This window comes from Nyctereutes procyonoides, unplaced genomic scaffold (assembly GCF_905146905.1).
Source record: "Nyctereutes procyonoides isolate TBG_1078 unplaced genomic scaffold, NYPRO_anot_genome, whole genome shotgun sequence".
NCBI lineage: Eukaryota > Metazoa > Chordata > Mammalia > Carnivora > Canidae > Nyctereutes > Nyctereutes procyonoides.
In genome coordinates, this window is record NW_026575049.1 from 64,662,740 (window position 1) to 64,685,285 (window position 22,546).

General features: G+C 32.8%; 1 protein-coding gene across 7 annotated transcripts in view; it reads right to left on the minus strand.

The window, feature by feature from the left end:
* VPS54 (VPS54 subunit of GARP complex) overlaps positions 1–22,546 on the minus strand; it is a 76,293-nt gene that overhangs the window by 30,703 nt on the left and 23,044 nt on the right. For 5 of the 7 annotated variants that reach the window (XR_008664830.1, XM_055328185.1, XM_055328188.1 and 2 more), the window contains 8 exons: positions 22,148–22,389; positions 17,746–17,824; positions 16,743–16,777; positions 14,647–14,778; positions 11,617–12,002; positions 4,482–4,608; positions 3,359–3,466; positions 1,184–1,239 (listed from right to left, as the gene is read on the minus strand). Coding sequence is in view for 6 of the 7 variants with exons in the window: in XM_055328185.1 (XP_055184160.1) it covers positions 1,184–1,239; positions 3,359–3,466; positions 4,482–4,608; positions 11,617–12,002; positions 14,647–14,778; positions 16,743–16,777; positions 17,746–17,824; positions 22,148–22,389 (1,165 nt within the window). In the remaining variant the exon portion in view is untranslated. The remainder of the gene's footprint in view (positions 1–1,183; positions 1,240–3,358; positions 3,467–4,481; positions 4,609–11,616; positions 12,003–14,646; positions 14,779–16,742; positions 16,778–17,745; positions 17,825–22,147; positions 22,390–22,546) is intronic. The other 2 variants (XM_055328189.1, XM_055328190.1) reach the window with 2 other exon arrangements.

A 22,546-nucleotide genomic window follows, 5' to 3' on the forward strand; every position in this document is an offset into this window, starting at 1 on the left:
CAAAAACAATGACTGTCTTTGGGCAGCTAGAATTTATTTTTTATTTTTATTTTTAAGATTTTGTTCATTTATTCATGAGAGACAGAGAGAGAGAGAGAGAGAGAGAGAGAGAGAGAGAGAGAGGCAGAGACAAAGCAGAGGGACAACCAGGCTCAAGGCAAGGAGCCTGAGGGGGGACTCAATCCCGGGACTCCAGGATCATGCCCTGGGGCGAAGGCAGGCACCAAACCGCTGAGCCACCCAGGGATCCCCTAGAATTTATTCTCAAAAGATGATTCTATACTTAAGACATAGGAATTTATCTATTTAAGTTGAGAAAGTTTCATAGGGAAGAAAATTATAAATAACTGACTCTCCATGTCCATAGGGCTTTTAACAGAATCTAAATAACTTAATTTTTCCAACTACTAGTGACACCAGCATTGTTACAGTTGCTTCAACTAATTCTGAAACAGCGTTTTCGCTAGATAACAATGTGGAAATTAAAACTCCTCAATTCTTATTCTTTGAGTTTGGCCTGGAGAAGTTTCACAATTATCCATATTGCTATTTATACCTTGGTCCAGTTAATAAAGTTTAGGGATCTATATGAAATAGAAATTCATAGAATCTATCACTTATCTTCTCAAAATGAACGAATAGGAATTTCAGGGGTGAAAACAAAAAATTACAGTTAGGCAATTCAAAATCACATACTCAAATTTCTCAAAGCCAATTAGAAGCTAGGCTTTAATTACAGAGCTAAATAATTTAAACTTAATACTGCTATTCCTCTAAAATGGATTATCTTCAATTTCCCTCCTCCATATCTACATTGTCCTTTCCATCCTCTTTCTACCCTGAGAGGCTGACCTGCTGGGCTTGGCCAATGAGGAGCACTGGAAAGAGCAAAGGTACTATAACTCCATTTCCCTCCCTGAGAGGCTATCTCAAGATGATTGCCTCTCACACTGACAATCACTTCAACTATTAGTCTTTTTTTTCTTCAACTAAGTGTCCTCCTTCTGAATCCTACTAATTTTTCTCATCCCTTGTCCCTTAAAGGTCCTGAGCTGTCACTTGTGATTTTCCTACACTCTACCCAAACCTGAGTAAATAATTCCTTAACTAAATCCTCCTTAAATTATTCTAATGTGTCATCTTTTCCCTAACTGATAACCCCCAACCTAATATTTATACTTACTTCATAACAATATCTGTGTCAATTTCTTCTATTTGTGATACTTTATTAATCACACACTGCAAAATTTAAGAAAAAAATTTGATTAATGTCTTTAAAATTTTAAGTACTAAATGGTTCATTTGTATATTAAAAATGACCTCAATGACTATGAAGATCATTTTACTAGATTTCTCTTATGGCTTTTACATATACCTCAAGGTGTATAAAAAACTGCAGGATTATACCCTTACCTTTTAAATAATTATTCCAGGGTATGCTTGAACTGTATTAATTTAAATCCCCTACTATTTAAAACTATTCAAAAAACATACATCAAACACACAACACCCAGAACTATAATTCTTAGGAACAAGGTAAAAAAACCCATATAAAAATTTCAAAAGAAATTCATTTGGGGGGTTATGTTTTCTTGCAATATACTCAATAGTTTTTTTAAAAGATGCTTAGCCCTCAGGAGAATCCTGGGAATTATGACATAGGAGTTTTTTAAAAAATTGTTTAGAAGTATAACCTACATACAGAAAAATTAGACAAATTATGTTCACAGCTCAATAATTTTTTACAAAGGAGTACACTTGTGTAATGAGAACTCATGAAATTGAACACTGCCAGTAAGCTCCTCTTGCTCCCCTCCTAGTCACTACTTCCTCCCAAAAGATAATACTACTTTGATTTCTAATACCATAGATTAATTCTATGTTTGAATTTTACAAAGGTGTAATCATACAATGTATACCCCTTTATATCTATTTTCTTTGGCTACGTTATGTATGTGATAATCATCTATGCTGCTTCATGTAATTTATTCATTCTCATTAGTACTCAATTGTATAAATATACCACAATTCTATTGATCTTTTCTGATGACAGAATTTGGGTTTTTCAAAAAAACAAAAGAATCTGGGCTTTTCGAGTTTTTTATTACCAATAGTAACACCATGCATGATATTTGGTGCTGTCTTTGGTGAATTTATGTATGCATTTCTGTTAGGTAAATACCTAGAAGCAAAATTGCTGAGTCTTTTTTTTTTTCTTAAGATTTAATTTATTCATTCATGGGGTGGGGGGGCAGAGACACAGGCAGAGGGAAGAGCAGGCTCCATGCAAGGAGCCCTATGCGGGACTTGATCCCGGGTCTCCAGGATCACGCCCTGGATGTGAAGGCAAGCATTAAACTGCTGAGCCACCCAGGGATCCCAAGAATGGTTTAGTCTTAATATATGTGTATAGTTAGTGCTAGTAGCTATTGTCAACAATTTTTGAAAGTGGTTATAACAATTTTAAAATACAGTGTTTCAGTCAATGTTTGAAAGAGGTAAAAGATGGGGTGATTATAATTTCTTTTTTGCTTATTTTATTTAAATTAAAAACTCAGAAACAAACATTCAACCTAATGACAATGATCAGTTATGCCTAATAGATATATTTAAAATTGCTTTTTCATATTTAGAAAAACTGAAGTTTAACTAATGATATTCATCTGAGTAAAAAGGCAAAACAAAGATGAGGAAAGACTGAAAAAACACAGATTTTAGTTTACAATTATCATTTGAGAGATGAGGATAAGAGGAAATAAATCTTTACCTACTGCTGGTAGGTTGTATTTGGTAAAATCTTTTTAGAAAGCAATTCAGCTTTATCAAACAATTTAAAAATACTTTCCACTCTGACCAATAATTCAATTTCTAGGAATTAGCTGTAAGAAAACAGTCATAACTAAGGAAAAACAAACAAAACTTTATACCAAAGATGTGTGTCACAGTGTTCTATAACACCAAACTGAAAACAACTTATATATTCAACATGGAGGAAGGCATAATATAATGATGGAGTTTTATACAACCATCAAAAATGATGTTTCTGAAGGCTGAAATGAAAAAATGCTTATGTTATGATTCTAATTGAAATATATATATATCCATATATACAATTCAAAACCATATATACAGTATGATAGCAGAGGTGAAAAACATCAGTAACAATTTACACTCAGAAATATTAAAGTGATAATCTTTTGGCTGGTAAGACTTTTTTCTTCTATTCTTCCATATTTTGAGTTTTTAAATGAGAAAATGTTACTATTATAACTGCCTATATTATCACTAGGATCATGTAAAAATAAACTTATTTAAAAGATTCTAGACCAAAATATATCAAATAAAAACGTATAATTACCTGTTTAATGATATTCTTTGCTGTAATAATCATTTCTTCACTATAGATTTCTAAAAAATTAAGTTTTCTTTGTTTTAAAAGTCCAAATACAAGAGATACAAGCCTTTCCTATTAAAATAAAAGTACAAAATTTCACAATTTAAATATGAAATAATCTCACTCAGAAGTAGAACTATTTAACATCATGGGTTTTATTATTTAATCTTCAAATCCCTATCCTGCAAATGGTATTTTCTAGAAGCCTAAAAAAAAAAACCAAAAAAACAAAAAAACCCTAAAACCCTTCCATAGCAATCTTGTCATCAGATTATTGGAGTCACTGTTTTAATACAGGTCAATCTTAATTCACTGTAGTGGATCAAATGAAGCTGGTTTGGGGGCAAAACAATATAAGCACATTTTGGCCTAGTTTCAATAAGTAGCTAGAAAATATCCTTCTCAAACCCCGATGATGTATAAATACTCCATGAGCCCCGTACTTTTTAGTTAGTGATCAAGAAGACTGAAATGATGACCTGGACTATTTGTGGGGGATTAACTACTAACAAATATAAACATCTCTTTAGTTAGGCTGCTGTCAGGGCTTCTGGATTCTTTACTAGTTCTTGGCAGTAAGCAGCACTGAAAAGTTAGCAGATAAGAGAAGCATGGATTTGATGTATTTATACATATGCATGTATAAAACATGATTATAAGGGGTTCGGTGACTATATATGACTGATAAGTTACTATATAATAATGATCACTTTTATAAAAGACATACACCAATACATGGATACATATGGATATGTTAGTTCATCCTATATCTAGATTTTAAACTTTATTTGTAAGCTATATATGACCTCATTTTAAATCCAATTTCTAATTAAGCTATAAAATTACTTTATTCTCTAACTTCACAGGATAATGAACAATTATGGTGCTTGCTAAAGTCACACAGTTAGTAGAGGACTTCATAGAAGTCTGACTGAGCTTGAAATTTAAGATAATTTTGCTGACTATAATCTGAGAAGAATGTGCTCTAAACTAAGACTGTTAGGAATTAACACTAAGCAACATCAATTTCATCCACAGTTCAAAACATATACCTCAAAAAAATAACAAAACAAAACAGAACACATACCTCTTCTAAAATTTGACAATCATCTTCCAGTGGTCTGTTTAAATCACTGTGAGAATAAGTAGAAAATTCTGCAATCATCATTTTATCTATCAGTTTTTCTAATTCACAAAGTTGTGATCCCAAATGCCTACAAAGGAAGAGGAAAACATAACATTTATTCATTAAAAACCCAATTCATTCCACAATCAAGAAAACTAGTAGGCAAAACTTTTCTAGCTGACAGCATTTGTGCAATAATGTGATACTTGAGTAAAATGGAGTCTTTTAACTTAACAAAAAAAATAACTGTGATAGTTTCATATCATCTCCCAAATTCTTTTTTTCTTTACATGCTTAGCCTCCAAACACTTATATGTATTATAGGAAACATGATTCTAGAAATTTCATGACTGCTTTTTTGCTGCTTCTCACAGACAAACTATTCAGGTATTCTAAATCCTTTCCTAATTGACCATTTACTGAATAGCAATGTCAGCAGCTCCCCAGCCATTCACTTATCCCATAAATACAAGTGGCCCTGCTGGGGTGGATTTAAATACCTGAAGGACTACAGGGACAGATTGACTCAATTCAATCTGTTATGAACAGTCTGAGTTACTGGGCAATTCCCCTCAGGTCATTACCCCGAAAAGTCATTCGGACACAAGACAGGAAATATAAAAATACTAAGCAAGAGTCTATCCTTCGAACTTTTTCTCATAAAATATAAGGTTCCTTTTTAATCCCTCTAATATTTACAGATCCTACATAAGCTTGGAGTAAGGACTCTAATCAGATGGTCAAAGTTGTGAGGGTGGTAAAGGCAAATACTACTAATGGGATTTGGAAGCTTTTCCCTAGAGAAAGCATACAGTATCCAAAGGACAAGAATGATCCCATTTAAAAAAAAAAAAATGATCCCATTAAGTCCCTGTTCATGGGGGCTCTTAGGATCACTATCTTCATATACTAAAGGATCTTTACCATACAGTCTAATAGCTTCATAAAAACAATGGGTAATACAGTCAGTCCAAAGTATTTAAAAAATTAAGTGAAATAGGCCAATGAGAAATTTGTTTATACATAATAAAAAAATTTTTAAAGCTCTATTCTTTGGTGCATTTTCAAAACATGTATATTTAAATGTCTAAATTTAAAATTTATCTTAAATTATTATTATTGAATAGAAAACATTTAAAAACATATATACTCCAACCAGAGACCATATTTTTAGAAATTAGCTTAAAACATGTGACCTAAAAATAAATAAATTAATTAAATAAATAAAACATGTGACCTTTAAATCCCTTGTTCTTTATGTAAACAACATTTGGTAAGAAATGATAAATTTGAAAACATCTGATGTGAAATAATGTATAAATTTGCAATATGAAAATTTTACAATATGAAATTATATTTCTTACAGCTAATTAGAAGACTAAGAAGATTCTCATAAATGGCACCAACATTTCACAATAATCTAATTTTGAACATATTCACTAGTACAAACTTGTATTGGCAGTGTCTAGCAAAAGTATACAGGTAATTAACCTTTGACCTAGGAATTTCATTTCTCACTATCTGTCTCAAAGATACACTCATAAAAATACAAAAGAACATACATTCATTGCAGCACTGTTTGAAACTACAAAGGAATAGAAACCACCCAAATGTTGACCTATGGGGGTTAGTTAACTGTATCATAACAGACACTAATGTACTGTTAAAAGAATTGAGGACTACCAATTAACATATATTGCTACAGAGCAGTTTCTCAATCTTTTTTTTTCCATTGTTGCCCCAAGAATCCTTTTTAGACATTTTTATTCCTAATCACCCCGCACGTACACTTAATATCACAGATATACTGTATATCTGTTTATGTACCTTGGCCCTTTGGAGGGCCACAAGCCATTATTAATATCCAATTTTTTTTCACCCTTAAAAGAATCAATTCTTGCTCCCTTAGGATGATATCCCCTCATTGAGAAGACACACTGTAAAGTGACCTCCAGGGTATACTGTAAGGTGATAATAGCAAGGTAATGCAAAGTAATACAGTATACTAATGCTTATCTAAGATGAGGGACAGATAGATGGCTGGATGGATGACGGATAAATATAAATTAAAACTTCTAAAAATGGTGACTTATAGGGTAGGTAGGAAGGAAGGAACCAGAGAGAAGTTAAATTTCTTTGAACATCCTTTGTTTCAGAGATCTGACTTTGGAACCACGTAACTGCTCATGGACATGTTATAGCACAACATTGCATTTAAAAATTTCAACCCTGAGGGCGCCTGGGTGGCTCAGTCCATTAAGCACCTGCCTTTGGCTCAGGTCATGATCCCAGGGTCCTGGGATGGAGCCCCACATTGGGCTCCCTGCTCAGCAGAGAGCCTGCTTCTCTCTCTGACCCTCCCCTCACTCATGGCAGTGCTCTATCTTAAATAAATAAAATCTTTAAAAAAAATTAATTTAACTGCACATCAAGTTAGCAGCAAATGTATACAAAGAGGAATTATTTCAAGTGACTTTAAAATATAGAAATGTATCTATTTATATATACAGTATATCTTAAGTGAACTTAAGGAGGCTCCTACAAAAGACATAACAATCTGAACGTTGACAAAAACAAAAACAGCAAAAAACTTAAATACTTCAAGTATATGTAAATTCACATGTTTATAAAAATATATTTTTAAAAAATCAGTTACCTTTGGAAGATGCTAGATTTTCAATTCATCATTTTTAAAACTGCTAAGTAAGAAAAAGGCATCTAGAATTTATCCTGCCTCTCCTTGTAAGAATTGTCCTTCAGTGTTACCAAATTGCTATGGAGAAATACCACTTTATAGAAATATTCCAATTAATAAATGAATAAGGAAGTATAGAACTAGATTATTATTATTTGTAACTCATAATGAGATGATAAATCTAAGCAGTGATCATCAAATGGCTGCTAATATCATAAAAGGAGAGACAACCAAATAATATGCCCTTTTTTTTTTGGATTTGGAATCTGATCTTTTACTTAAATATAAATGCCTTACTGAAATGTTACAATAATATCTCTTTTTTTTTGCCGAGATAAAATAAGTGTATTTTATTAGTTTCAAGGGTAGAATTTAGTGATCCATCAGTTGCATACAATACACTGTGCTTATTACATCAAGTGCCCTCTTTAATGCCCATCACCAATTATCCCTTTCCCCCATCTGCCTTCCCCAGAAATATGTCTCTTGGCTAAAATTAAAATACACACCACTACCTATTAGGTGTTCCTGCTAAAAAGTAAACCTTCACTCTAATCAAGCATTTTAAGTCTAACTACCAATTTACAGAAAATATAGGCAAAGGATTAAAAAAAACACCAATGACTGTAAGACATAATAGAATGTTGTAAAATTTCATTAGAGCATATAAACAAAATGTTCTGGGAGTTCAGAATTCACAAAAACAGTTGATACAGAAAATAATATCATGGTCAAAAAATATAGAAAGAATGAGAAAAAAGAAAACATGCATAAGCATTTTTTTTACTGCCACTATTCTATGCTATTAGCTTCATATTATACAGAAGAATCATTCACAAATAAGGACATTCACATTCCTCTTAGAGATTACCAATTGTAGCAAATAGACTACAGGAAGATTTGGGAATGAAAGTTCCCTTTAAAAACATTAGAAAGAACGTTGGAGCTAAAAGCAAAACTTGGACAAAGAGCTCTCAAATGGAAACACTGTTACCAAATTAATCCCACAGAGTCCCTCCACTGCTACTAACAAAAAGTTTTTTTAAGATTTTGTTTATTTATTCATGAGACTCACAGAGAGAGAGGCAGAGACAGGCAGAGGGAGAAGCAGGCTCCATGCAAGGAGCCCGATGTGGGATCCGATCCCGGGACCCCAGGATCACGCCCTGGGCTGCAGGTGGTGCTAAACCATTGAGCCACCTGGGCTGCCCGACAAAAAGATTTCCTATTTTAAGACCCTATGCTTTTCTAAGATTTGCCTCCACAAAAATGACTAAAATTTGGTTTCTAGTATAAAAGAAAAAGAAAAATGTGTGAAATTCAAGCACCAATGTCTTTTAACTCCTCCTGGGAAGGCATAATCATTTTAATAAACTAAGAACACAGTTTACGTCACTAATGCTTTTGAGTAGACAAGAGACAGAAAATACACATTATCTTAATTGATCAAAAATATAAAGGGTTCAAAACTAATTCTTACGCTTCCAAATAAAACTATGGGCCTTAAAAATATTTGTGAAGCTACAAAATAAGAAACTAATGTTAATAATAGTGTTAAAGTCAAGAAAGTAAATCATCAACATAAGATTTGACAGTAATTAAAACAAAACTGGGTTATTTCAACTGTAAGTATTCTTGATTAGAAAAACATTTTTCTTTTAGAATACTTTCATCTTTGGAAATTATTTACATATGAAGATGTTTATCAAAGTCAGAGACTCAACATAAGTTCTGATACCAAACTTTTATATAGTTATAACCAACTGGAACTGACATTTGATAAGCAGCTTTACGGAACTGTTTCATTGGAAGAATAAACACTCTTTATACACATGTGTAGGTTCTAAAAAAATAATAAAATAGAAAGATACTTGAGTAAAATGTAGACAATGAAAATATTTGAAAGTCTTTTTAAAAATCATATATACTTTATGAAAACTTTGTCCCTTAAGGTACAAACAAAAAAAGTTAAGATTGAAAGTAAAGGCAAACTCTTCCTTTGGCTCAAAATAAATAAAAGATTATAAAATTTTCATCCTGTCTTCCAATAAGTCATAATGTACTGGCAATAATAATCAACAGGGTTCTTAAATATTTTCCAGACAGCTTTGGATAACTATACTTTTCATCAGTATTATTGGACATAAACTGAAGAGTCAAGGAACATTAAGTAGAATGAAATATGATCTTGGGGATAAAAATTATAAGAGTTTAGAATTTGTTTTTAGCAGGCAGGCAGCATTCAATATTTGATTTATTTCTCAGCGCTGTCCTACTCAGAGGATAAAAGTACTCTATAGAATCAGCTTCAAATATTTATCAACATTCATAGTATTATACAGTGAAAGATACAACATCTGTCATTACAGAAGTCAATTTTTCTAAAGTAGTGATAAAATTAGTGCTATTTACTTTAAAAATATATTCCAGGGTGCCTGGGTGGCTCAGTCAGTTAAGCACTGGACTCTTTGTTTCAGTTTATGTCATGATCTAATAAGGGTCATCAGACTGAGCCCCACGTAGGGCCCTGCATTCAGCGCAGAGTCTATTTGTCCTTCTCCCTCCCGTCTCTCCCCTTGCTCTGTCTCTAATAAGTAAATAAAATCTTAAAAAATAAAAATAGGGACACCAGGGTGGCTCAACTGGCTAAGAGTCTGCCTTTGGCTCAGGTCATGATTACAGGTCCTGAGATTAAACCCAGAATAGGGATCCCTGCTTAGTGGGGAGTCCACTTCTCCCTCTCCCTCTGCTCCTCTTCCCCCTCCACCCCACTTGTGCTCTCTCTCAAATAAATGAATAAAATATTAAAAAATAAAAAAAAATAAAAATATATTCTATTCAGACATTCAGAAACAGAAATATTTAAAATTTCAGAGTGAAAGGGAAACTAAAAATCATTTTGTCCATGCTAGGAAATCCAAAGTAGGCTTCAAAGAACTATGATCCACCCAAAAATGATTGCAAAATTTTAGGTACCGGTATGTCTTTATGGAAAGAAGATCTAATTAGCAGTGTTCAATAGATTCTCAAAGAGGTTTGTGACTCAGACATTTTCTTTAGACATTCAAGTCTAGATTAGGTTCCTTCCCTAAGGTTAGAGCTCCGTGACAATCCGTACATTCATCATCATACAGTATTGCACAGCATGATGACTACCCAGTAATTTCTGTCTCCTTTATTCTGCCAAATAAATTGTAGAAACAGAGCAGAGAGCATCTCTGCTTTGTTCATGGCAATATTCTCAGTAATGTGCATGGTGTCTCACATGTAAAGGTGATCAATAACCATGTCTTGAAGGAATGAATCAATCATTTATGTCATTAAATTTGGGCCACCTTTCAAAAAAATGTGTTCTAGGTAAATATTCCAATACCTATCCCTAGTCAATAAGAACTTATAATTCAGTTACATTTCTCCTGAAGCTAACTTTTCCAGAATATATTAAATATATATTAAGTTACAGAATACATCTTCCATACAAACTTTTTAATAGTCACTTAATAGAGTAAGGTTTGGATAGATTTCCCAGCAAACAGGGGCTTCTACAAGTACATTGCAAGCCTGCTTAACTGAATGAAACTCTGATGGTCTGTACTTGGTTTATCCATAAATTAAATATTTTGACATGATCTCACAGAAAATAGTTAAAACCCTAATATTAAAAACATTTTCAAAATAAGAACTTGGGAAAAATTGGGTCTTTTCCATTACCTTATAGAATTTTTTGCAATGTGATAAACAGACTGCAAATCAGAAATGAATTTTAATAATTACCACATAATTATATATAAATGTAATAATTGCATTATTAAATAAATATTAAACTTAAAATCTATTCAAGAACTTTTAAAATGAACTTACTTTTATTTTTTTTAAAGATTTTATTTATTCATGAGAGACACAGAGAGAGAGAGGCAGAGACATAGGCAGAGGGAAAGCAGATTCCCTGTGGAGAGCCGATGCGGAACTCAATTCCAGGACCCCAGGATCACGCCCTGAGCCAAAGGCAAATGCTCAACCACTGAGCCACCCAGGTGCCCAAAATGAACTTAATTTTAGATATACTGGTATTCCTTCCTGCACCTTGATCTACTAACTTGACACAAAACTATTTCAACATTTTCAAAATGTTATTTTCAAAGTTGTGACCGGCCTTTCATAGGTACCATCTACCAAAAATTTAATTTTGTTTCTCCATCCAAATGTTTATGTAAATATTGTTCATTACAGTTTTTGTTGTGCTATGACTAAAATATCACAATGATAACATTACTAAACAGATCTGGAAGAAAAAATATTCATGTAACTTTCATCCATACAAACTTCCTCAGCTAACATTACACACTAAAATTTATCCTTTACGAACTTCTAACATTATTTCTAAAAGCTTAAAGGACATACCGGAAGCTGTGAATGCCCTGAAGTTCCTGCTGTAGAACCTCTTGTGTTGTTGCTATTAAGTCCAATGCTCCAACAAATTCAGAAGTGGATAACAACACCTGTACTGTAGGCTGAGTCTGGTGTACAGTGGCCATTAACTTGAGTTTATTGTACACTTTCACACAATTGTTTCTGGTAAGTGCCAGTCTTAAAATGTGTAGTGATCCTTCACACATTACTTTATCAATCTGTGCAATCTTATCTCGAAGCATCTTTACAGCCTGGGAAGTTTTCTTGAGGTAGTCCTGCAATTCGTGTTGAGAGGTCATTGCATGAAAAAATGCTTCGGAACGTAGAGAGATCTGGTGAGCAATGTTTACTTCCACAATATCCAGATAATGGCTCAGCTTAAGAAGGAAGAAAAAAAAAATATCATGTGGAGTATTCTAAGATTATCTTCTTTGACTATCCAAATACTTCCTGAAAATGATACAAGATTCCTACATGTATTTTAAATGCCATTATATGAACTACTGGATTATAAGGTTCTTGACATCAGGCATAATAAAATGGAAAGGAGATGAAAGGTAACATGACACAGCATTCATCTTAGCTTCAGTTTTTAAGTCAGACAGACCTGGGTTCAAATTTTAGTTTTGCCACTTACTAACCAGATGACTTTATTCGAATTACTTAGTATGTCTTAGTCTCAGTTTCTTCATCTATAAAATAAGAATACTTATACCTGTATTCTAAGACTGTTAAAAGTAGAAAATTACATATATAAAATACCAGTGCCTGGTACATAGAAGGAGGTCAATAAATGGTTAACTATAATAAACTTTTAGTCAGATGCATGCTGTGTGATGGTGTAGTGGTTAAGGAGATCATTCTATCTCAGACTTCTAAAATAGATCACCATCTTAGATGACTGTGGGGTACTTTTTCTTTCTTGAAAGTAGTTGGTTTGGAGGGCAGTAATAGCAGGAGCAAAGAAAGAAGGTAAATCTGCTTCTTGCACTCTTTTGTCTCATATTTATTAATCTTTGGGTTGCTAAAAAGCAATATGGGGACAAAGCTACTTGAGTACATTACAAGCTAAAGTGGACTCAATTTTCAGAATAGGAAATGGAGAATGAGTAACTCCTTCAGGATACTGCTACTCAGGACGCAGTTCATACAACTGCTGCCAGTTTGTGAACTATTTAACCAGTTCATGATAAAAGGAATTTGCTGGAAAGTAAATCAACTACATCAAGCCCAATAGTGATTTTTCATAGAAAGACTTTGTTTTTCCATAGAAAGACTTCCTTTAAAAAAAAAAAAAAGATTTTATTTATTCATGATAGACATAGAGAGAGAGAGAGGTAGAGACACAGGCAGAGGGAGAAGCAGGCTCCATGCCGGGAGCTCATCGTGGGACTCGATCCCGGGACTACCAGGATTGCGCCCTGGGCCAAAGGCAGGCGCCAAACCACTGAGGCACCCAGGGATCCCCCAAAACACTTTCTTAATAAAGGAAGCAGTGCAATGATTTACATTCTAGTGCAAACTCCTTAATTCATCATAGACCAGGACTTTGGGTAGCACTTCAATAGAATACAAATTATCTAATCCTCTTTGTAGCATTCCCTCTCTTTAAACATAGTAAGATAAAAACAGCTATTTATCAATCATAAAGTGAATCTGAAAGTGTTCTCTTGGAATCCTTTCTTCCATTCCTTTTATAAGAAGAGAGTAGAACGAAAAGGAGCCAGGATAGAAATATAACAAATCTGATACTGTAACTTACCAAAATATAAAATTCCATTACTTTAAACATTTAGCATGAGACAACTGTTTAATTTGAATTTCAAAGATTTCTGCAAGTTATCAATATTCCATTGATCTATTCCTTTCAACGGCATATTTTCATAATTCATTTTCTATTAAAGTTCTATAAAGGGAACAACTTTTAGTCTTCCTAAAAGAATTTAGCAAGTATTAGTATGTAGGATGAGATTTTTATTGGCTTTTGTTGTTTTTCTCTCTTAAGGTATTACTTTAACAGGGAACATATTGGAATGTGAAAAAGCAATGTGGGAGTGAGCCTGTGCCCATAAACCCATAATTTTCATCAGAATCTGTTCTTACTCAAGGAAAATACTTATAGGTAAAAATGCTGCCAAAGGAAAAATGACTTCACTTTTATTTTCAACTGTGAAAAAAGGAGTACTCAGGATCCTTTCCCTACATTTCTTCTCCTCAAACTAATTTTTTCTTTAGTTACTAGACCACATTTATTGAATAATCTTCCGAAGACAAGTTTTCAGACTGCCAAGAGATGTCACTAGCCTGAAACAAAATGCTTTCTTCTTAGTTTAAGAACCAGTTTTAGAACAGCTCTAAACTGCTGAGAAAGAACAGGAATCAAAAGATCTTTACTTCCTATTCAAGTTTTAAAAGATTCTTGATAGGAGTTAAGCTATGTTTAAAACTGTACATTTTAAATGACTTTTAAGATGTTGACTTCTCACTTACAAAATATTGTAAAATTAAAAAAAAACTTCTGACTAATAACATGCAAAATATTAGGCTTTGCAAAGCTAAAAATATACTATTGTATTTTTAATACAATACTGTATTTTGTAACTATCATATTTTTTCTTCAAAATAATCATTCTTACAATGTGGGGAAAAGGAAAAATGGTACCTTAGCAAAAGTTGACTTTCTATACTTCAAGTCATAAAGAATACAAAATTAGCCAATATATTATTTGGGATAAATGTAAGCAATTAAACGTTATCTAATATAACTTTTAAGCTGAAATTCTATCAACTATTTCACATAAGAAGCACTGCAACAATTATCTTTCCCTTTTTCACCAGTATAACTTGTTTTCCATTGAATCAAAATGCTTTCACTTTATCAGTTAAGATATGAAGGCAATAATAGTAACAATGAAATTAAAAGCAATAGCCCTTACTAAATAACTAAATCAGAACTCACATAAAAGGTACTACTTAACTAAAATAAAGTTTTCTACATGAAAAAAGTATAAAAGAAATTACCTTTTCTTGTAGCAACTTTGAGGAAGCTGCATCACGATTTCCTTTTCCACCAGCAGTATTAAAATGAGACCATGGTAAAACTGAATTAAAAGTTAAGGAATCGTCCAAGGCAAAATCTGGTTTCATAAAAATCTATTAAAAAATGTATTTTCCTCAATTAGATAAACATTTTTCATATCCATTAACTCTTCAAACATCATAAGACCATTAAATAATGATTAACTTGGATCTGAAGCATAAACAGCAAAAGCAAGTGATGATAGGTTGATTTACACAAACAAAAATCTGTATAAAAAAAAGTATAGCGTTTCACCACACTAAAAATACTCATGAAAAGATAGAAAAATGTTTTTTGTCTTTACCAATGGAGGTGGTCATTCCATCACTATGTAACCAAATTCACTAATGCGGTCCAACTAGGCACACACCCAAGGGAGATATCCTACTTATCCCAAAATTTGTTATTATTTCCCACTGAGAGTTTTTTTTAAATGTCAAATATCAAACTCTATTTATATTTCTATTTTTTCCTGCTTAAAATGCTTTCAAAATTAGTTTTATAGATAGACATATATTAAATTTTAAAACCAAAACAAATTCAATTTTATGAAAAGGTCATTGTTTTTCCTTTACATACTGTAACTATTTAGGCACTAAGTCCTACCCATTATGCTTTCTAAATAATACTTGAATCCTCTCTCTCCTCTATGTCTAGAGTATTTCATCAATGCAGCCCTTCATTATCTCTGGATTACAGTAAATAGCTATCTACTGATGTCCTCCTTCAATCTATCCCCTATACTAGTGTCAGATATACTTTTAAAATGCAAGTATAACTGAATTAACTTCTGTTTAAATCTCTCAATGGATTCCTATGACCTAAGGACCAAACTCTTCAGAATGGCATCAAAGGCCCTTCATTTTTTTTGAACTTCCTCACCAATTTGTATTTTGCCACTTCCACTATTACAAGTTACATTCTAGCAATACTCAACTTCCATACCCTCTTATGCTTAATTATCTTTGTACATACTTTCAGCCTAGAATATCTTTCCTGACTATTTTCCTAGAAAATACAACCCAATCAAAAGGGCAAACATTATCTCTGTATGCTTACCCCATTTCTGAACACATCAACCACCCCATCTCTTAACACAAGTACATATGCCACATATATTTATATATCTCATATTTCACAAAAATTATTTATTGACTATATGTATCACTCCCTGGAGACTGGATTTATAGCTAATTAATCTTTGTATCTCCAGTACCTAGCATAAGGCCTAAACATGGTTTGACTTACTTAATTTCTATGCTATATTTTATTAGATGTACTGATCCATTTTACCTATGGAAATTCAGCAAGATGGCCAATTATCTTCAGTTGGGAAGAAATGTATTCATGTAAATTTGCCATTTAAGTAAGGTGAAAGATTAGATATGGGGAGTTGAGGGAAAGTCTTCCAGGCTAAAGGAAAAGTACAAGTAAAGAAGAGACCCAGCAAAATAGTTTAACTGAAGTAAAAAAATGTATAAAGATCAATAAGCAAAAGTTGAGTTTGACTATGATGGAAATCAATAATCAAGGGCCTTAAATGACACTTTGAATTTTATTTTGTAGGAATCAAAGTACTTTAAAAATGTCTACCCTCTCCTTTTTGTTTCTGTTGTCTGTGTCTTCTCACCTTAAAGAGTAGTTATCATAGACCTCTTGGAGAATCTGATTAATGCCATGAATCTGATTAATTAACTCTATGGGGGGAGGGGCGGGGGCAAAGAGAAAACACCTATGACACATCTCTATAAAATTTTTCATACAAAGGAAATATCTCTTAATAATTTGAAGGGGTAGCAACATCAACAAAATTCTTTTTCAGAATGGAGACTTAAACATAATTGTAGATTTAGGTAATAAAGAAATTGATGACGGTAAAAGAAAGAAGAAAAGTGATGCACAAAGTGCCAGAACAGGCAAAGTGGTTAGTGTCAGAAGGTCAAATGAAAGCTTCTTATAAGGCAAAATTAAAGATATATAAGATTATAAAAAATTAAATATATTAAAAGCAGTATTCTCATTTATTAAGCTCTGTTACCTTAGGTACTTGCTCCAGATCTGTCCTGGATTTATCTATGAAAAAAAAAAAAAAGAGAGAGAAAAAATATTATTCTTTAAACTTGTTTTCATTTTATTCCATAAAATATATTTTGATCAGATTCTGTACTATGTCACAATTATGTAATCACTTAAATCCCTCAACAAACGTCAAGCCTAGTGTTAAAGCACTGAAAAAATTCCTATGTTTCAAGTAATTTTAATCAATTGTATGGTAGCAAGCAAACGAAATACATTTCAAGTCTTTTTTAAATGGACACAGAAAGCTTGATGCTATCTTAAGTTTGGTGAAATTAAGTTTGGCATATGGTTTTTAAAAATGAATTACAAAAAAATAAAATAAAATAAAATAAAATGAATTCTAATTTTAATTAGAATATAGGAATATTCTAATAAAGGAATACGGCTCTTACTGTTCAAAATACCATCCCACCCAGTATGATCAAAGATTTTGATACCATATTAGGATATTAGTACCCTATTAATTTTCTTCTTAGACATCTTAGTTTGTATCATCTACAAAACTGCAAATGAACCTACTTTACCTTTATTTCACCAACTCAATCTCAGAGGAAGTACCCTCCTTTCCAAAACTAACCTTCCTGGGTTGGACTCCAGGCCCTCCTGCCTCTTCTGTGAGCTCACTTCATCAATCACCCTGCCTCTTTCTGTATCTTCAATCTCTTCCCTTCTAATAACTCTTTCTCTTTGCATATATTCATGCTCAGTTCTCTCCCATCAAAACAAATAGGAAGGAACGGAGGGAGGGAGGGAAGGATTGATCAATTAAACCCAGCGGCCTGGACTAGGCGGATGCAAGGGAGGCCCTCCAGTACAAAACTTAAGGAAGCATTCACTCTCGGTTATGCAAATGCCTCTCCTGCATCGAAGTTCCCAAATTAAGATTTTGTTTGATATTTATGCTATGCTACAAATATCACATATTTATCTACATATTATCTACAAATAGCATATATTCATACCATGAGTATGTAAGAGAGTCCTGTCAAAGGTATCTTTAGGAGGACAAATATTCTTGCATCTCTCATGAATCTTCTCTCTCTATAAAAAAAAAATAACAAAATCAATGCTATGTAGCAATATGAATATTCAAAGCATCAAAATGTTTCATAAAAGAATATGCCAAATTAGTTCTACATTTTTAATGTGAAATCACTAGCCTCCTGAAATTAAACACAAATAACAAGTATGTTTAATAAACCAATATGAACTCTATGAATACGTACATGCTTATACTCATCCCATTTTATATAATTATAATAAAATCTCTATAAATTTGGAATGAAGTGGGAATGCAAATGAAAAATCCTTATTTATATAACAGAAATCAACTGAAAATAATTTTTTAAAACAAGCAAGAAAATGTGAAAATCTATATAAGACAGAAAGGCTATTGGTTGATACTTTCTGAGAGAGAGAGAGAGGGGAGAGAAAAAGAAAGAAACCCTACTCTAATTTCAGATTAGATGATCACTAACAATTCTATCTTTTCAGAGATACCATAAATAGGACACATGGGAAAGTGGGGCATGTAAAGGAAAAAATACTAAGCTAGTAGTGTTCCGAGTTCTGAAGGCAATTGTGGCAGAACCTACAGGACTGTCTCCCAACGTGGCTGTACTATTTTGCAGTCATTGTGGGTCAATTACCCACGATGAATATAAGTTCCTATCAGTCCATATTCTTGCCAGCATTTGGTCACTGTTTTGAGTTTTTGCAATTCTGATAGAATGCTTAGCAGTATCTCATTGTTGTTTTAATTTGCAATTCCCTAATGACATACAATGTTAAACTTTTCATACGCTCATTTGCCATCTTTATGTCTTCTTTCATGAGATGCCTGTTCAGATCTTTTGCACATTTTTTTTATTATGACAAAATACACACAATATAAAACTTACCACTTAAAACTATTAGTGATGTTGACTACTTTTCCACATGCTTATTGGTCATCTGTACATCTTCTTTGGAAAAATGTTCATTCAAGTTCTTTTCCCATTTTTTTAGTTGAGTTATTTCTTATTGTTGATTAAAAGTCAACAAACTCTTAAAAGGAGTTATTTGTATATTTTTGGATACCTATCCTTTATCATACATGTGTTTTGCAAATATTTTCTCCCAGTGTCTAGCCTATATACATTCTTTTACGGTATCTTTCAAAGAGTGGAAGGTTTTAATTTTAACAAAGTCTAACTTGTCAATTTTGTGTTTCATGGATTGTGCTTTTGATGCCACTATCTAAAAAATCATCACCAAATTCAAAGTTATGTATTTTCTCCTATGTGAGCTTCTAGTTTTACAGTTTTACATTTAGATCTACAATCTATTTTCTGCTTATTTATGTGAAAGGTGTGGGTAATCTATGTCTAGATTTTTTTTTCTTTTTTCCCTGCAGGTGGATATCTAGTTGTTCCAGTACCATTTACTCAAAAGACTACTGAATGACCTTTGAACCTGTGTCAAAAATCAGTTGACTGTATTTGTGTGGGTCTATTTTTGAGCTCTCTACTCTGTTTATCTACAAAACAAGCTGTTAGAATTTTAACTGGGATGCATTGAATCTATAGCTATAGAGCAAGCTGGGAAGAACAGACATGTTGACAATATTGAGTCTTCATATCTATATACATGGACTCTCTCTCCATTTATTTAGATCTTCATTGATTCCTTTCATCAGTTTTGTAGTTATCCTCATACAGGTCTTGCAAATATTTTGTTAAGATTTATACCAAAGTATTTCATTTTCTTTGGTGCTAATATAAATGGCACTGTGTTAATTTCAAATTCTAACTGGACATCACTAGCACACAATAAAGCAATTCACTTTTGTAATATAAACCTTGTATCCTGCAAACTTGTTATAACTGCTTATTAGTTCCAGAAGTTTCTTTTCTGATTCTTTGGGATTTTCTACATAGACAATCATGGTATCTGTGAACAATTTTATTTCCTCCTTCCCAGTGTATATATCTTTCATTTCCTTTTCTTATCTCATTGCATAGTTAGAATCTCCAGAGTGATGTTCAAAAGGAGCAGTGAGAAGGAACATCCTTACTTTGTTCCTGATCTTGGTGGGAAAGCATCTAGTTTCTCACAATTAGTTGTAGGGTTTTTACAGATGTTCTTTATCAAGTTGAAGCTTCCCTATATTCCTAGTTTGCTAAGAGTTTTTATCATGAATGGGTACTGAGTTTTTTCAATGTTTTCTCCACATCTATTGATATGAACATATGATTTTTCTTCTTTAGCCTATTAATGTATGGATTACACAAAGTGCTTTTTGAATATTGGATCAGCCTTGCATATCTGGAATAAATCTCAGTTATGGTATAAAATTCATTTCACACATTATTGGGTTTGATTTTCCAATATTTTGTTAAGGATTTCTGCATCCATGTTCATAAGGTATAGTAGTCTATAGTCTTTTTTTTAATAATATCTTTGTCTAATGTCAATGTTAGGTTAATGCTGCCTAAGAATAAGTTAGAAAGTATCCCCTTTGCTTCTACTTTCTGGAACAGGTAATAAAGAACTGGTATAACTTCTTGCTTGAATGGTATAATTCAACAGTGAACCCATCTGGCCCTGGTGTTTTCTATTTTGAAAGGTTATTATTGATTATTATTATTGATTCAATTTCTTTAGTAAGTATAGTCTTATTCGGAGTATCTATTTCTCACGTGTAAGTTCTGGAAGTTTGTGTCTTCCAAGGAATTGATCTATTTCATCTAGGTTATGGAATTTGTAAGCATAGAGCTGTTCATAATACTCTTTTATTATCTTTTTAATGTCCATGAGATCATTAGCGGTGTGTCCTCATTCATTTCTAATATAGCAATTTAGGTCTTCTTTTTTCCTTAAATGACCTGGCTAGACAGCTACCAATTTATTGATCTTCTCAAAGAACCAGCTTTCAGTTTGGATTTTCTCTACTAATTTCTTGTTTTCAGTTTTACTGATTTCTGGTATAATTTTTATTATTTCTTTTCTTCTGTTTTTGTTGTTCTGTTTTGTTTAGTATAGTTAACACAATATTACATTAGTACACAGGTACATATGTACATAGGTGCCTAACATAGTGATTCACCTTCTTCTTAGTTTGGATTTAACATGTTCTTTTTCTGGTCTTCTGCGGCAAAAGCTTAGATTATTAATTTTAGATTTTTTCTTTCCTAATCTATGCATAATGCTACTAAACTTCCCTCTAAGCAATATTTTCACTAACCCACACATTTTGATAAGTTTCTATCAACATTTCCTTAAGCTCACTGATTCTTTCCTCTATCATTTCAAGTCTATTGATGAATTAAAAAAAAAAAAGATTTTATTTATCTTTTCATGAGAAACACAGAGAGGCAGAGGCATAGGAGTAGGGAGAAGCAGACTCCCTGCAGGGAGCCTGATGCAAGACTCAATCCCAGGAACCCAGGATCAAGACCAAAGGCAGATGCTCAACAACTGAGCCAACCAGGTGCTCCAAAACTTTGCAAACTTAAATAAAGTCTGAGACATGCAGTCCTTTCTGTTGTATTCCCTTATTATTATACAGGTGCCCTATTGATATGGTGGTAAAATGTGGGAGGAGGCAAAGCACTCTACAGACCTAGGATTAGGTAGCTTTTCTTTAGTGAGTTTGTGCCCCTGGGCTATGGTCTTTGAAAAGTTTTTAAATTGCTGATTTTCAGTTTGTTCAGATTTTTTTCTTGTGAGAATGGGAGTAGAAGCTTCCAAGTTTCCTACATGCTGAACCAGAAGTATTTTTAATGTTTTAGGAAACCACTAAACTGTTTTCCAAAAGGGTTATACCACTTTAAATTCCCACCAATGGTATATATAAGAGTTCTAGTTATTCTACCAGGACTGATAATAGGGTGAGGCAAGCCTGGAGTACAATACTTAAAGAGGTACCTACTCTTAAATGAATAACAAGCCTTCTTAAACTAAGCACTTTTTCAGTTCTTACTTAGAACTGAGTTTAAAGCAACATATTAAGACTCTCTGCTAGACCTAGCATGCTCTATTAAATTTTCTGTGGTAAATGAAAGACACAGAAACAGTTCTACTCTGCTCATTTCTTAAACCTCACAAATCTGTTTTCTATTGGCCTAACTGAACAATTTTCTCCTTGGTAGGTAAGGTGGATTTCATGATGAATCTTAGCACCATTAGAAAAGTGTATTTTGAAAAATCACTACAGTAAGAGAAATATATGTACATATATCTAAGTAAAGAATTAAATACAACCCAGGACAATAGAATGTATATAGATAGAAAATAATACTGTAAGCTCATCAAAGATTACTGGCCAAAAATCTACAATTAATCAAACTAAAGATCTTTCTTTTCCTTTTGATTAGGTATTACCTGAGAGATTTCCTGTTGATACACTGTAAAATGTTCCTTGCTGATCTGTGGGAGGTAGAATGAAGGTATGACTTCAGTGTCCACAAAGTCCAATCCCCATGTTTTTGTGAAGAAGTCAGATTCTCTTTTTGCTAATCTAGGATCATTTAATGCTGCTGGGAGGTTTACTTTGGAATGATATACAGTCCATCTATGTTGATCTGTAACTAGAGATGGGGCAACACATAAACTATTTGAATCACCTGCAAAAAGTAAACAAGAGAACTCTGTGAACTAAGTTCTACATTTGAAAGTACATCCTAGAAAAAGAAAAATGCTTAGTTCCTACTCTACAAATAGAAATTCTTCTGCAACAAACATTTTAATGAAAATCAGTCTGATTAATAACCTTCAGCTTTC